This window comes from Zootoca vivipara, chromosome 4, assembly GCF_963506605.1.
Source record: "Zootoca vivipara chromosome 4, rZooViv1.1, whole genome shotgun sequence".
In the NCBI taxonomy this organism is placed as follows: domain Eukaryota; kingdom Metazoa; phylum Chordata; class Lepidosauria; order Squamata; family Lacertidae; genus Zootoca; species Zootoca vivipara.
In genome coordinates, this window is record NC_083279.1 from 94,457,726 (window position 1) to 94,475,392 (window position 17,667).

Consider the following 17,667-nt stretch of genomic DNA (forward strand, 5'->3'; position numbering starts at 1 on the left):
CGTTTGGCACCAACTTGGCTCTCACTTCCCTCTACAGCAGGCACCCCCAAACTCGGCCCTCCAGCTGTTTTGGGACTACAATTCCCATCATCCCTGACCACTGGTCCTGGGGATGATGGGAGTTGTAGTCCCAAAACAGTTGGAGGGCCGAGTTTGGGGATGCCTGCTCTACAGCATGTGCAGAAACCGCCGTCTTGACTGTTGGGACACACTCTTGGTCTCGTCCGCTTCATCCATCAGAGCCGGTCTTGTCTGCAGGGATAGTCCTTTTTTTTAAAATATATTTTTTATTAATTTTATCAACAAAATACAAAATACTAAATACAAAAATACAAATACAGAAAACATCAAAATACAAAATACAAAAATACACAAATCAAACAACATATAACGGAAAAATATATCATTTCTCAACCATTTTAATATTCATTGTCTTCCGGCTTCCCCAATTCCCTACTATCTGATTTTCATTTTTATAAACTTCTATAGCAGTTTCTAAATCATCTTCCTTATCCATCATGTAATCCCTTTAACGCTTCAAAGTTAATTCATCTTCATATCATCTACCCTAATTTCTGACTTTCAATCTTCTATTATCTCCCTAATGCCTTAACCTCTTTATTTTCCTGGATATTCAAACTCTAATTGTCAAATACATTCCCTATATACGTTTTAAATTTCTTCCAATCTTTTAAAACTTTGTCATTTGTCTGGTCCCGGAGTCTTCCTGTCAGTTCTGCCAGTTCCATATAGTCCATCATTTTCATTTGCCATTCCTGCATCGAAGGCAATTCCTCTTTTTTCCAATATTTTGCTATTAAAATCCTAGCAGCTGTGGTGGCATACATAAACAAATTAACATCGTTCTTGGGAATTTCTTCCCCAATTATTCCAAGCAAAAAGGCTTCCGGTTTTTTCAAAAATGTGTTTTTAAACATCTTTTTCAATTCATTATAAATCATTTCCCAGAAGCCTTTTATCTTTGGGCATGTCCACCACATATGGTAGAATGAGCCAACATCCTGCTTACATTTCCAACATTTATTGTCGCTTTTGTGGTACATTTTAGCTAACTTGACCGGCGTCAGATACCATCTATACATCATTTTCATCAAGTTTTCCTTCAACACCGTACAAGCCGTAAATTTCATACCTTTCTTCCACAATTTTTCCCACTCCGACATCATCACATTATGACCCAGATCCTTGGCCCATTCAATCATAACTGATTTCGTTTGCTCATCTTTCAAATGCCATTCTAACAACAAATTGTACATTCTGAACAAATTCTTGTGGTCTGTCTCTAATAATTCCGTTTCTAATTTCGATTTTTCTGGTTGAAATCCTATTTTTTTATCTAACTTGAATGCTTCATTTATCTGCACATACTGAAACCAATCGCTCAACCTATCTTTCAGTTGTTCATATGGTCTTACTGCAGGGATAGTCCTTAACTCATTGAGGGTTTGAGACCCATCTGCTACCCTCACCTGGTTTAGCCGGCCAGTCAAAGCCATTCCTGGGATGCGGCTGTTTCTAGGAGCCGCAGGTGAGAGCCGGAGTGCAAGGTGAGGACAAAAGGTGGACAATCTATCCCAGAAGGAGCACGACGTGCCCCCCAGCAGAGGTACTACCCCTCCCCTAACACAGGCATCCCCGGACTTCGGCCCTCCAGATGTTTTGGACTACAATTCCCATCTTCCCCGACCACTGGTCCTGTTAGCTAGGGATCATGGGAGTTGTAGGCCAAAGCATCTGGAGGGCTGCAGTTTGGGGATGCCTGCCCTAACACTACCCCGCCCACCACCACCTGCAAGCTACCATGTGCATGGTGTTTATTGGTGTTTATCAGCAGGTGGCAGCAATGACCTTGTTTAACTTATACATAAATCCGGCACTGACAGGGTCCTGCTCCTTCGGAGGACTGAAGGCATGGTGGAGACTGCCGTGGCTTTAAGAAATATGGTTTATTCACCTCTTTTTTCACCTTCCGTCTGCATGGAGTCCAGGTATCACGGCATGGTCGTTTCGAGAGGGGCTTGTCACTGGCGGAGGAAGAGGAGTGGGGGGGAGCGCCCCGCCCCCGGCAGCGCAATCCCAGGTTGTCATCGCGGTTGCTCCCCTGCCCCCACAGGCGGCACATCCCACCCCCAGGACACGCACCAGCCCCGCCCCTGCCTGCTCTCCGCCCCCGGTGCCGGGGCATGAAGCTCCGCCACTGGGCATAGCTGCCAAGTTTCCCGCTGAAAAATGTGGGATCAGAAGCGGCGCGGCACCGGAAGTCGCTTCTATGCATGTCTGGACATGCGTAGAAGCAACTTCCGGTGCCGCCGCCCGATTTCCGGTGCCCATACATGGGTAGCACGGCACCGGAAGTCGCTTCTATGCATGTCCGGACATGCGTAGAAGCAACTTCCGGTGCCGCTCTGCCCGATTTTCAGTGCCCAGGCATGGGCGGAGCGGCACCGGAAGTCACTTCTACGCATGTCCGGACATGTGTAGAAACGACTTCCGGTGCCGCGCTACCCATGTCTGGGCACTGGAAATCGGGCGGCGCCAGGACCCAAAATGGAGCCTCCCTGGCAGGTAGGAAATCCAGGGGAATTTACGGGATTTTTTTTCCAATCCAGGCTGCCAGTGGGAAATGGTTTAAAATACGGGGGATTCCCGCGAAAAACGGGAGACTTGGCAGCTATGCCACTGGGGCTTGTACCCCGCAGCAGTGCAGGCAGCCTTCAGCCAGCCTGCCCAAGATGGATCTCCCACTCTTTTGCCTGCTTCTTCTTCCCAGCAACCCTTGCTCCCGTCACCTCAAACACACACCCCACCGCCTTGGTAACATCTCATTCCCCAGGCCAAGAGATTATTCCCCAATGGCCCATCAAGACTTTTTATCATGCTAACAGGTTTGCTCTTCGCCAAGCCAGCCAGGCTGTTTGGCATAAGCCAGCTCAGGAATTCTCTGTCTGGCGCAGCTCTGCAGCTTGTACTTTAACCCATAGCTCGGCTAATCAAAATCCTAGCATTTATTCATTTCTAGAGTTTAGGGGAGTTTCCCCCTCCCCAATCTGTAACAGTATAAAAGGGAAACAGAGCTGTCTGCTCAACTGCCCATGTCGACAACTTCTTCTATGGGTGTACATAGGCAAACTCGGCCTCCCAGAAGTTTTGAGACTACAATTCCCATCATCCCCGACCACTGGTTCTGTTAGCTAGGGGTGATGGGAGTTGTAGTCCCAAAACATCTGGAGGGCCGAGTTTGCCTATGCCTGACATACACACACACACACACAGAAACTACATAGAACAGGTGATTGACATTTTTTTTTTTTGCAAACTTATGCCAAGTGGAGATGTTGGCTTTCGACCTTGGCACAAGCCAAGGAGCTATTTGGATGTGATTTGGTAGGCAAATTGAGTTTAAGCAGCTGGAGAGCATTAGTCAATTGGTTTTTTCATTATACATTTTGATTTTTTTTTAGACACTGCGTAACAAAATAGGCCACTGAAAAAGGCAGAGCAGCTGAAACGTGTTTGGTTTTTAAGCTATCCAGAAAATTGGATCGATGGATGTTAAGAACATTTTAAGCAGGCATTTTAGCTGTCTAAGGAATATGACTAAATACAGGCACGTTTCATGTACCATACAGAGGCTTTCTTTTTATAGTTTATTGCAGGCATCCCCAAACTGCGGCCCTCCAGATGTTTTGGCCTACAACTCCCATGATCCCTAGCTAAAAGGACCAGTGATCGGGGATGATGGGAATTGTAGTCCAAAACATCTGGAGGGCCGAAGTTTGGGGATGCCTGGTTTATTGCATAGTTCCTCACATGTTGTGGATATATTATTTTGATGTATGTAGAGTTTATTGTTTTATGTTGATGCATCAGTTTTATATTTGGAGTTTCGCATCCTGGATTTTGGTATATTCCTGTCTTTTCTGCTATAAAGGTTCAACTCAATTTATATTTAATAAATTTTCTTAAGATCTCTATGGGCACCACAAACATTAGATTTTGTGTGTATTTGTATATAGACTTCTACTTTTACCTACCCATAATTTGTTCAACAGGTGCAAAAAAAGGAACCTTAAAACTCACGAAGGCACACCTCAAAAAAACGAACGAGGAGGGAAAAGAACGAACAACGGAGTCCTTAATTAAATCAAAAATCCTTTAATAATTATTAGCTAGAAAGTCATAATTAATGCTGAAAGGGTAAATTGATTAAATACGTCATTAAAATCTGAAAAAGCCACTTTTATTGCAAAATAGCATTATATATTATAAGCTTCTTTGTTGAGAAATGAGTCCCATAGAAAGATTTCAATATAGTATATCAAAATGCTTGAAGAGTATTCATCACAATGGCTTTTATATACAGTTATCTGCTGTTTCATGATACAACCACAGTTAAGTTCGTCTGTAAAGGAAAATGTTTCTTTCCAAAATAATCCCACAGGTCCGGAACAGCAAGAACAAAAAAAAGGTGTGAAAACCAAGTTTGGTCACTTTACATAAGATATCCCCCACATCCCTTTCGACAGCCCGGTTCCATTTCCATTTTAAACAAATAATAATAATAATAAGCGACATCTTAAAATCAGTGCATTAAAAAGTGTGTCCAATAATCAAACATTCATTTGACACGGCAAGAAAGAAGCAATACTTGTTTTAGAGGGTTTCGGAAACAGGGAGGTCCGAGGAATACTCCAAAGAGATGCCAACCTGACGGGCAAGACCCGCTGCTGCAAACCGAGTGCCGGAAACCGAGAGGGGGTTTCTGGGTAAAGGAGCAAAACCAGAAAGAACGGAACGCCCCACACACCACGCCCTGGGAAATCTGGGTGCTGGTTCTTTAACGTGGAAGCAAAGCGGTAGAAAGTGTACTTTGCACATGGGAAAGCGTAAACGGCACAGAGGGATAAGCAGCAATAAATACAGAAACCGTAAATACAGAGGGGTGGGGAGCGTTTTCCATTCTGAGGATCACATTCCTTTCCAGACCTTCTGGGACCAAAAGTGGGCAAAGCACTGTATAAGCAGGCTGGTTTCTACACATGGCTCGCCCAACTCTCTCTCTTCGGCAAGGAGCGCAAGAGTTCAAGGTCTCAAGAGTTCGAGGACATATTTCAGCCAGGCAAAAACACCCAAGGGTGGGGCAGGGCAGGATTAAGAGTATGGCCTGGGAAAAACCCAGAGAGCTGGGTACAGAGGACCGGCTCCTCGAAACCTGAAGTTCTCCAACCCTGGCGCAACAGGGCAGATGACACAGCCAGAGATCCATAGGAGCAGAGTTGGAGGTGTGGAAATGAAAGTTGAGCCAAGGAAGCGAAAACTGGCAAAAGTTCAGGAACCAGGGACTTCCGCTCGCGCTCGTTATGGCTGACCTGTACCATCTTCACGACCCCCATGGGGAATTCCCGGGATGACGGGAAGGGCCGCTGGCCCGCGGATGCCCCTTAACCCACCCGAACCTTTTGAGGGGGTGGGGGGGCCTGGACCGAGCACCCATGGGGGCCGGAGCTCCTGGAGGCCACCCTATGCGAGCGCGATCTCCATGATGAAAGAGAATAATTGGATTTAAATTCATGGACATGCTTCAAAAGAAGGGGGAGAAGATACTGCCAGGACTTTATCAGCTTCTGAGCGAGAAGAGAGTGGAGGGAGTATTTCATCATCAAGAAGAAAGAATGATTGGGACGGAACGAAAAGGGAAGTGAACTTTTTATTTTTATACTTTAAGATGTACCTACCACCTTCCCGGACGGACTGTCTGATTATTTGGGACAAATGGAAACGAACTGTGTGGCATCGGAATTCATATAAATAGAGGATTGTCATCTGGTATGATTTTAGAAGTTGCTTTGTTAAACTGTTAAGAGTAAAAAAACCTCCCCAGTCCGTATGCTTATTGGAATGGCCTGGAAAACCGCCGGCGAGTTGGATTTACGAGCTGTGGCATATTTGGAATTTGAGGGATAATAGCAGCCTAATTGGAGTCTCGGAACGCAGAGGGCAGCTAAAAGGCGAGGAAAGTCATAAATCGGCTATAAGAGATTGTGCATAATGTGAACTGGCTGTTCCTCGCCAAAAAGCTGTACTCTTGCGATCGACGGACAGTTTAGAAGAAGATGGAATACGATCCGAGGCGTTCAAGATGGCGCTGGCTTGTGTCAGACTGTTGACGCGGCAAGAAAGACACTCCAGATCAAGAGAGATTTATGGGGAGGTTGGACTGGACAAAAAACCCACACAGGAAGAATGGATATGTGTTAAATCTTGTTTGATGCCTATCTCAGAAGCTGCGACAAAAGACAAAAGAGAGAAGAAAACATCTAGAGGGACTGTTGGAAAAAAAATTGGGATTACTGTGGATTACAGCAAGATTTTGATATCAGGATTAGGATGGCAGTGTGAATAGTCTTCTAGAATCCCCAGGCATTGAAGCATGGGAAGTCTAAAAATTTGTTATGATTTGGCATAATATTTGGCTTAATCGATATGTATGTGCATAATTGGATATAACTGAAATAATTGAATTGTGTTTTAATTGGAAAATTTAATAAAAAGTATTTTTTTTAAAAAAAGAAAAGTTCAGGAACCAGGAATTTGCTCAGCAGAATTAGGAGAGAAGGCAGTTTAGGTGAGCCTGCACTGAACCCCTTCAGCCTTCAGGTGAGGAGGTTGCATAGCTGAAATGGTTCTCCACGGATAAATTAATTCTCCACACAGAAGCCTGAAGGGCTGCAGAGCAGAAGTAGGTTGGCTACCTCACCCAAAGATTTCTGCATTTCACACGTGTCTGATCTGTGCACATCGCCGCCCACTGTGGACATCCAAGGCACCCTTTAAACCCAAGCTCCCTCCTCCTGCTCCCTTCTACCACCCCACTTTTAGCTTTCGCTAAGAAGAGTCACTGGCAAATATTTTAGTGCTGTTGCCAGAATAAACTGCAGCCCAAACCGCCTGGTTTGTGAAGACAGCCCGACTGCATTCCTGGTTCTCCCCCCGAGCAGAATGGGAAGGCAGTTAGCTAAGGAGCGCATACAGTTGTGCAAACTTCTCAGAAGTTAAGGAGGGAGGGAGGGCTTTTATTTAATACTGTTCGGTATTCAAATACCAACATAGTCCCAATCTTCAATTGCTTGCCACTCATTCAAATGCAATGCTCAGATTCAGTATATGGCGGCATCCCATGTTCCTTCCTCAATCTGTCAGATGATCCACATTGCCATTATGACGGAGAAAAGGCAATTTAAAAAAGAGCAGGAGACAATCTGTCCGCCTCACAGGGATGCCGTCAGATATTATGACACAACACCTGGTCTTTCCAAGCAGGGGGTCACCCAAAAAATACCCCCTGCAACAACATCTACTGTCATTGCCAAATCAAACATTATACCACAAGTCTTGAGATACACTCTTGTGCCAATTAATTGAAACAAAGCATGTTTTATATCTTACTCTAAATCCTGTACAAACATGAAAAGTCAGTTGATCATTATGGTGTCGGAAGCCTACAGCCAATAGAAGGAATGATGCGCTCGCCACAATACATTGAGGTTCTACGAAAGAGAGTTATTCCAGAGCTGGAAGAGGTATCCTGACGGTCCTGGGATATTGCAGCAGGACCTAGCCCCCTGTCACACATCAAAGTGGTGAAGAAATTCATGACAGAGCAGCAAATACAGGTACTTGATTGGCCAGAGAATTCCCCAGATGTAAATCCCATTGAGAATTTGTGGGCTATATGCAAACGTTGCCTCTGTGCTGTAGACTGTACGACTATGGAGAAGCTCATTCAGGCACTGATTCAAGTGTGGTACAGGGATCCGAAAACCAACAGTGACTGTTCAAAACTAGTAGACTCCATGCCAAACAGTGTACAAATGCTGCTTAAAAATAGCAGAGGTAATATCCTTTAAAAGGTAAACGGGCCCCTGACCATTAGGTCCAGTCGTGACCGACTCTGGGGTTGCGCGCTCATCTTGCATTATTGGCCGAGGGAGCCGGCGTACAGCTTCCAGGTCCTGTGGCCAGCATGACAAAGCCACTTCTGGTGAACCAGAGCAGCGCACGGAAACGCCGTTTACCTTCCCGCCGGAGCGGTACCTATTTATCTACTTGCACTTTGACGTGCTTTCGAACTGCTAGGTTGGCAGGAGCTGGGACCGAGCAACGGGAGCTCACCCCGTCGCGGGGATTCGAACCACCGACCTTCTGATCAGCAAGCCCTAGGCTCTGTGTGTAGTATGTGAGTTTTGTACAATAAACTACATTGTTTGTTTCAATTAATTTGCACAAGGGTTTTATTTTTTAATGACTAGACTGCGGAGCTAATTCAGGTTTGCAAATAAACTGGCAACGTTCACCATTGTCCTCCGCGTAAAACTATTTCAACGGTTTGTGGGACTGAAAGGATGCAGAGTTCTGCAAGTTCCTGCTGTTGGGTTCACCTGGGGAGAAGATTCAGATCCTTCACGGGTGAGAGAGCTAGAGAGACAGCTAGAGAGAGACAAGCTAGATTGTTTTAAGGAGAAACAGAAATGGAGGAGGAAGAAAGAGGCCAGCTTAGGGGCAAAGACCTTGTACCTCGTGGATGTGAGTAGTTTTTCCCCCCATTATGGGTCCAGCACCAGCCTTTGGCTCCATATTGGACATGGTCTTAAGATACATTCCAGTTGGGGTGGAGATTGCAGCTCATCACCTCCTGGCTGCAGGTCACAGGGAGCTGATTTTTTAAAATTAAAAAAACTGAGCCCTCTGCTTGGGGAGATACAATCGTAGTAAATACAACCTTTAAGTTCCGGGCTCCACGTTTTAGCTGGCAGCATCTCAGAGCCAAAGTGCACACGGCGTTTACAGGCTTCCTAATGTTGTGCGTCTCTTTTTTGTTGCAGCAAACAGTGTGTGGCAGGGAACAGCATCAACAAGACTCAGAATAAGGCTTTAACACCCGCCCCCCAAAAGCAGAGTTTCAACACACAAAGAGCAGGAGGGGCGGATTTTCAAGGGACACCACACATAATTCCGCTTTTATTTCATCCATGCCATTTATATTCCTTCTGGGCGAAGGCAGCCTGGGTTCCCCCCCCGATAAGGGACAAGCTCCCCAAGCATTCACACACAACTTTCAGTATTGCACAGGTTCAGTTAAGCCAAGATGGGAGTTTTAGAGGCACACGGTCTTTAGCAGGGGTAGCCAATGTGTAGCCCCCGTAGACATGGACCCCCAACCACTGCGGCTGTGTTAGGAGTCAAACGTCATCCATAGTGCTCCATGTTGGATACCCCCGGTCTGAAAATATTACATTCTTTTCTTCCAGTGGTGTTTTCTAAAATACATTTGGACCAAACATTGCTCTTTTCAACTACATAAAGTGAAGAAGCGGGTGCTTAGCCGTGCCAGATTTTGCTACAGAAAGGAATGCTTTCATGCAGGTCCTCTGTGGAGTCACTGGCGAGTAGTCACACCTCCAGGATGGCTGAAGGGTTTAGAGCAGGCATCCCCAAACTGCGGCCCTCCAGATGTTTGGGCCTACAACTCCCATGATCCCTAGCTAACAGGACCAGGGGGTCAGGGATGATGGGAATTGTAGTCTAAAACATCTGGAGGGCCGAAGGTTGGGGATGCCTGGTTTAGAGTATGTTCCTCTCTAAAACAGAGATGCAAACAGGAGCAGGTGTGCCTTTAAGACGACTCACTTTTAAACAGGCCTCTTTCCTTAGCTAGCAGAGCTCTGCTGTAGCCACTGCAAATTTTATACCCCCAAAAGGCTTACTTTAAGAGCCATTTGCCCCCAACCACTATGGTGGGATCTGAGCACATCTCCTGAAAGGGGATTGGCCCCTAGCAGCGACTCCCATAAAACCAAGAGCATTTCTTTGATGGGCTTTAAAAAAATAAATAAATTGGGAGCAGCTGAATCCAGTCACTCCGATCGCATCCAAATGGGGAGATGGGGCAGAGCCCCACTTCCTGCCCTCCAACGAAGGTTGGCTGGGAAGGAGGCAGGGCCAGAGACGTGAACCATGCAGTAGCTCCAGGAGTTTTTATGTCTTGACGCCGCAGGAGTTTGCCCATCTCCATGGAAATAGTGCCTGGAATGCCTCACTCTGGTATAAAAAAAGCGTTAACAGCCATGGCATGTTGTGGTGGGCGGTAGGCAAGTCATGGAATTTCTCTGCAGGAAGCTCTGAATGGCACCCACACGCCTCTCCCTCTGTGCTGGGCCCGCACCCAAGAGACTTTGCCCCCGCTGTGTGGGCAAAACATTGGGCGCTCTCAACGCAGCTGCAGCTGAGCCAGCCTTGCGTCTCTGCACAGCAAAGAGAGAGGGAGACGCTGGGATTTCTTATTGTTTACCGCGTAATCACTTATCACGCTGCCACAAAAGAGCTCCGAATCAAGAGTCTGCGATTCCGCCTCGCTCTCAGAAACATGCCAAACACGCGTAAGATTGAGAGGGAAACTGCAAGTCGCAGAAGTCTGGGTGGGCGGGCAACGCAGCAGCCCCTTGGGTCTTCCCATCCCATATGAAAAAGCAAGAGGAGGCCGGGGCCGGCAGCCACACGACAGAAAAATGCGACTTCGAAGACTCTTCACCTTGGGTGCCCTCTTTCCTCATTCACCCACTATTTGGTGCAGAATTGATACTCCCAAAGGAAGCTGCTAGCCATCATGATCTTGGCTATAATTATTATTACTATTTATGATTTCCAAGATACCTAGAACTGGGGGAAAACAGAATCTCCCGGTAGGACTGGGAAACAGACCTTGCTGGAGAGCAGCTACAAGTCAGTGTAGAGCAGGGGTGGCCAACTCCCAAGAGACTGCAATCGACTTACGGAGTTAAAAACTGGCAGTGATCTACCCCCTTTTTTGGGGTTCAGGTCAAAGTTGTTGAGCTTTTTTGGGGAGGAGGAAGGCCCCTTTTTTAGGCATTCAGATCAAAGTTATTGTTGAGCTTTTTTTTAGGGAGACGGAGAGCGCCATTTGGGGGGGGGGTGCAGGGCAAAAAAATTGAGCTTTTTTTAGGGGAGCCAAAGTTGTTGAGCTTCTTTGGGGGGGAGCCAGTGATCTACCATTGATCTACCACAGGCATCCAGTGATCTACCGGTAGATCACGATCTACCTGTTGGACATGCCTGGTGTGGACAATACTGAGCTACATAGGGATCCCGAAATCTAGAATGAGCACAAGGCAGTTCTTATGCCCCTACAAGCAATGTGATGGGACAGGGTGGGAGATGGGTTTTGGGGCCTGGGGGGGGGGCTGGGCTCAAGAGCGGCAAATGTCATTGGCAACTGAAAGCCTGGATACTTGAGGCCCGCGAGACCACATTGCACATCACTGATCTGTAACCAAATACAGGCATGAGATACCAAACATGATTCGCAGGTTGGCCAATTCACAATAAGAGCCAAGAGAAAACCAGAGGGAAGTCAACCATGAGCAGTGTTGGAAACTCAGGTGCATAAGCTAGGTGCCAAAGGGATGCTTAAATCAGTCGCCAAAACGGAATGCCTAGTTGCCATTTTGGGGGCCAGGCGGCTCAATAAATAAATAAATCGTATTTTTCAATGCGACTTTGTGTTTCCTGAAATTTGTTCTGATTCTGCGGATATAAAATAAGCGGGTAGGATTCTACACGGGGTGCTGCTAGCGTGTGAAAACAGACCGGATCCAAGGATCCCCAGGCATGCACCTCCAGATGGTGGAGATGCCAGGCCCCATCCTGGCACGTGGGCATCCGCACTTGGTCACTAGGGGCCGATAGCCAGGTGTAAAATGCGCCTGGCGCGTGGCAAATTTCAAACATGAAGCAATGCCCTTCCTCAGACTTCACGTGGGGGAAATGATCTCGTGAATGCAGCCCTTTGCAGCAGAGCAGGGCTGGGAAACCTTTTTGGCCTCTGACCCCCACACCCCACAGGCCAACGCTGTCAGTCAGCTGGGACCATGCACCTGCCAATCATCTGATGTCATAATGGCATCAGGTGTTTTGACAGGCGGTTGTAGAGTCTGCTTGTCAGCCAGCTTGCAGGGTTGAGGGGGAGATAGCAATGAACGGCTTATGCACGGAGAGAGTTCAATCTAAGAAGCAGTGACCCCTAATCTCGACCGCATGGGAACTCTTATTGCATGAGCACAAGGTGGGGGTGGAGAAATGCACTTTTGTGATTCTTCCACTTTTAAGTAGCTAGAAAACTCAGGAAGGCAGCAAATATTCCAAATGAAGAGAAGCCAAAGCAGAGAAAATAATGACACGGGACGCTCTGGTTAGGAATAGCCTGTGCCCTTTTTCTTAAGGGGTGTGGGTGTTTCGGGTACCGGTGCCATTCAGGAACTTCTTAAAACAAACTGAGCTGCTCACGAGAGGCTGCTGACTTTAGCCAAAGCACACAGAAGCTCAAAGCATGCATGGAAGAAAAGCAACGCAACAAAACCACATTTCCTTCACTATCTGGCAGAATCCGACAGAAGCCGAACAGCCCAATTCTTAGCTCCTCACATCGTAAGAAGCACCCAAGGCAAAATTCCTGCTCGAGATTCAGGGATGCCTACCAAACTGCAAAACACATCCACACCCCATCAGTTTTCAGGTAGCGTAACTGTAGAATTAGGCATATGTCTCTTTTTAAGAACCTCTGAAGCAATAGTCAAGAAAAGGGCAGATGACCCAATTGACACTTTTCTTCGTTTTAGGAAGGCACAATCCTAACTTTCTTATGATGTTTTTTTTCTGCCCATCCTCCAAGGAGATCAGGGTGGCATGCCCAATATTCTCAAAACAGCCCTGTGAGGTAGGTTAGGCTGAGAGATAAAAGACTCAAAAGATGACACGTGTGCATCTGAACAGTTGTGCATGGATTTTGTACTCCGGGAGGCAGGCAGGCAGGCATGGATTAAATTTGTTTGCGAATGAGAACCGGCGATTGGTTACCTCCAGGTAACTATTTAGGACCGCAATGAAAGTCCAGCTTCACAGTTCACATCTCCAAATGGTCAGAGGGCGAGAGCTAAGGCAGGTTTTGTTCCTTTGGCCTACAATTATCCCATGGAGAGGGAGTGGTTTTTTGGAGGGATGGTTCTCCTACTCTGGTTCAAAACATTTTGCAGCTGCACAGTGATCGGAGAAATGTGCCCCAGCATCCTCTACTGTTCCACAAGGGATCCTGGGTCACACCTCTCCAGCTAATACTGTTTTATTGGTTCCACAAGTAACCACTGGGGTGGACAACTGGACTTCTGTTTATAGACACCCCCCCTATCAAATTAAAATCCCACTGTCTGTAAAGAAAACAGGACATATCACTCGGTTAAGAGAATAACACTCCTACCCCAGCTCCCCTTATTGTATGCAAATTGCTAAAGAAACAAGTTTTTGGAAAACCAGAGTAAAGCCCCGGACTGTTAGGATGTACCAGCAGACATATAGAGTACGCCTGAGAACACAGAGACCCCTATAAAGATCAAATAGATGGTCTGTCCGTTCCTGTCTGGCTTCAATGATGCTCAGACGCATTCGTTTTTCACCCACAAATGAAAATTCTGGCCAGCCAAATGAAAACCTCTATAACCCACCGTCAAGACACACTTGTTTTCTGTGAGCAGCACAATCTGCCAGCCCAGCAGCTCCAAAAATATGGTACACAGAAATCCCACGCCCTCGTTTTGACACCTCAAGCATAGAAGAACCTCTGATCGTGGCTTCTGTAGATAGGCTGGCTCTCGCTTCTACAGATTCTCTGCAGCTCCAGAGGGAAGGGAAGGGGGGATATTCCTTTGCAAGAACGTCCAACACGCCAGTCCAAGTGGTTTATTGTAGACTCTCTTGATGCATCTGGGGTAAGTTGTCTCTTCAGCGCTGGTCAGATGTCCTCGTCATTGCTTCTTCGCAGATTCTTGCTTATTGGTCGATTCTACTAAGAGAACAGGCCAAATCCCAAAGAGAAACTATTGAAAGGAAGGGAGAAAAGGGGTTCTTAAGACTGTTGGGCCGAAACATAGAAACACAACACACAACACACACACCTCCCTGGAGATTGCCAACTAATCAGACAAAACGTTCCGTTTTTTGCTCCTGTCCATTTAAAAGCAGCTTGATCTGCAGACGCCAGTGGGTTTTCATGGCATGCAAGCAAGGAGATTTGCTAATGGCCACAGACCAAGCTGCTGTTAAAGACACAGGAGTCAGGGGAATGAACATGATTAGTTATTCCACTTTACGCAGTGTTTATGCACAAGAGCACCTGGGTGACTCTCTCTTCTGATAAAACGTTTATGGGTTTAATAGGCAAAAAAAGATGAAGAGCTGTCATACTGTACAATACTGAGTCGAACCCTTGGTCCATTTAGCTCAGTACAGTCAACACGGACAGCAGCTCTCCAGGGTTTCAAGCAGGGAGTCTCTCCCAAGCCTACCTAGAGATGCCCGCAAGGACTGAACCTGGGACTCTTTAGGCTCCCCCACTGAGCCGTGGCGTCTCCTGGACTCAGAGCACAAGCAACCAGGAATTTTAGCCGGCTTGGGGAAGACAATGTTCACCTTCAGGTTAGAAGAGGCAATTCACATGGCCTGGATAGGTGCGAGAGAAGCCGTTACGTGCAGAGAAGCGTTCTCGTCGCTGCAATCCTGGGATCCTAAACCCTAGCACTGCGGCACTGGGAGGAAGCCATTTGGGGACCTCTTGCCATCAGAACAAAGGGACCTTTGTTAAGGCAAGAGGGGAGACTGACCTGGCCCCAGCCATCAGCCCGAGGAGGGGTGCAGTTGCGGAAGGACGCTTGCCTCCCTCCTCTCTGCCAGAAACTGAATGCTCTGCTCCAACTGCCCCAGGGACTGCAGAGGGCGGGACCTTGTGGCCCCATTTGCCAGCTGGGGGTGCATGGGCTCCTGGGTTTTTTTAAAATATTAGTGCAGGAACCTCCGTGGCACTGTTTTCGGTGCCTACAAAAAGCGGTTTCATTTAGGCAACCCTACCCGGACACGTAATTTTAATATGCAGATTTTCTCTGCATTTTGATGATGTTATTATGTTATTCCTGCATTGCAGGGGGTTGGACTAAATGACCATTGGGGGTCCCTTCCTACTCTACAACTCTATGCTCCTTTGTCTGCTGCTTTTAAAGTCTGTTTTTAATTCCTATGTCTACCTAGCATTTTATACTAACTTATGCTTTCTTAAAGAGTACCTGCTATATAAATCTTGTTCAATAAAGAAAATTAATATACATGAAAGGCGGTGCAGTTATTCGATCAAAAGGCATCTTCAAAAATGACATTTACAGTGGTACCTCGGGTTACAAACTCCGCTAACCCAGAAATAGTACCGCAGGTTAAGAACTTTGCTTCAGGATGAGAACAGAAATCGTGTTCTGGCGGCGCGGCGGCAGCAAGAGGCCCCATTAGCTAAAGTGGTGCTTCAGGTTAAGAACAGTTTCAGGTTAAGAACGGACCTCCGGAACGAATTAAGTTCTTAACCAGAGGTACCACTGTACTTTATTCTGTTTTCATTTTTACGCATTTCACCGGGTGCACCAAAAAAGCTACAACATCAAGGATAATACAAGGAAACAGTAACAACGGTCATCACCCATCTAAATGCAAACCAGTTAAATCATTAAACAGAAAATTCCTTAACAGCCTAAACAAAACAGCAAAGCAAGAAAAAAAAGACAATCCTTTATCTCCGCCCAATGACATGAAGCTTTAAAATGCTGTAGTGTTGCATGCTGGAGACACTGCCCCCACGCCCCTTGACCCCTTCGTCTGCCCAAGCAAATGACTTGGCAAGGCCTTCCAAAGCTTAGCTCTCCCCTCCCTCTGTGTGCCCTGCGAAGCAATGAGCATTTTGTGAAAGTGAAGCAAGTTCTTAGCTGCTGGGCTGTTTCTTGGAAGCTTTTCCAACTTGTGGCACTTGGGCAAACCTTTGCTATTTTAAAGTAGGTGCCATTTGGAAAGGTTCCCGCTTGGATGCCTGCCTTGTGTGTTAGTTCAGTGCTGCGACTGAAGTGGAAGAGTTTCAAGACAATTAGGCATGTCCCAACAATAGGGAAAGCTACCGTACGACCACCCCGTTGAGACTTAGCAATATTATCGCCTGGAGTGTGCCCTTGCTGTCTCCACACACGAAAAAAAGGGGGCAAGCTGTTTCGTTACTGTTGTGGGACAACGTTCTGGTGGTTCAGAACCATGTTTCAGAACAATGTTCAAAACAACCATGTTCTGATGGGTTTTTTTTTAAAGAGGCTTGTGCCTTAGGCCCCGAGAGACCTAAACATTAAACATTAGGAAGAACTTCCTGACAGTAAGAGCTGTTCGGCGGTGGAATTTGCTACCAAGGAGTGTGGTGGAGTCTCCTTCTTTGGAGGTCTTTAAGCAGAGGCTTGACATATGTCAAGAATGCTTTGATGGTGTTTCCTGCTCGGCAGGGGGTTGGACTGGATCTCTTCCAACTCTACGATTCTATGATACACCCTCAAAGCAAGCGAGGCATGAGGTTAATGGTGTGAATGCAAGTAACATGCTTGGGTTTGGTTTTTTTTATGTAAATAGGAAGCAAGAGCAGTGTAGGGGTTGGAGTTTAACATGCTCTTCCCCCCATCATGGTTCCAACAAAATTGCATCTCTGAAACTGGAACTTTTGTTTCAAGGGAAGCTGATTTGCTGCTGCCCAGTGGAGGCACTGAAATGCAAGCGGCAGGATCCGAGAGACCTCAAAATCACTTACATCATGGTAAATATGAGGTGCTCTTGGACTCCCGATGCCCACCAGCCGTCGCTTAATGGCTCTGGTGAACAGAACCAAGGGAGCTGGGAGTCACATATCTAGAGGGCCTACATCTGGTTTAGAGTTTGGGGAAAATAAAACACCCGCATGCTATTCAAGTAATTGTGCATTGATTAGTTACGCTTACTAAGAAAACGCATCGTTCTGAAGTCAAAGATTGCTCCTTGTTCTATGCCAGGCATGTCGAACAGGTAGATCATAATCTACCAGTAGATCACTGGACGTCTGTGGTAGATCACTGGTAGATCACTGGCTCCCCCCAAAGAAGCTGAACAACTGTGGCTCCCCTAAGAAAAGCTCAACATTTTGCCTCCCCCCGAAAAAAAAACTCAACAACTTGACCTGAACCCCCCAAAAAGGGGGTAGATCACTGCCAGTTTTTAATTCTGTGAGTAGATCACAGTCTCTTGGGAGTTGGCCACCCCTGTTCTATGCTGACACACGCATCTACCACCAGAGGGCCACCTGTCACTGAAGGTTTTGCAAGATGTTAAGGTGAATTTTAAAAGGAGTTAAAATCAACTAGGGGTACACGTTTTTAAACCGACTGAAAAGTTTTGCAGTTACTGTTCTCGTTGATTCATCAGTGAAAACTTTTGCTTCCTTTATACCGAGGGGAAAAATGAGATCTGTATCTAAAGCCCAGGGATGTAGGAAATGCTGCCGGAACAAAGGAGGCAGCCTTAAAACAGATCACTTATCCATCTATTGTTTACCCTGGTGGTTCTGAAAATCCCCCTCTATGGACCACTTGAAAATTGCTGGTCTTGGCAGATCATTTAATTATTATTATTTTGTGCCTGCCGTCACACGCTGTATCTTTATTGATTCTTTTATCTCCTATATTGTATTTTATTGTATGACAA

At 46.4% G+C, this 17,667-nt stretch overlaps 1 protein-coding gene across 2 annotated transcripts in view; it reads right to left on the reverse strand.

Annotated features, from left to right (window-relative positions):
• Positions 1-4,162: 4,162 nt before the first annotated feature.
• ACER3 (alkaline ceramidase 3) overlaps positions 4,163-17,667 on the reverse strand; it is a 55,228-nt gene continuing 41,723 nt past the window's right edge. For both annotated transcript variants that reach the window (XM_035115059.2, XM_035115060.2), the window contains exon 11: positions 4,163-13,964. In XM_035115059.2, the coding sequence (XP_034970950.1) occupies positions 13,893-13,964 (72 nt within the window). In that variant the 3' untranslated portion in view covers positions 4,163-13,892. The remainder of the gene's footprint in view (positions 13,965-17,667) is intronic.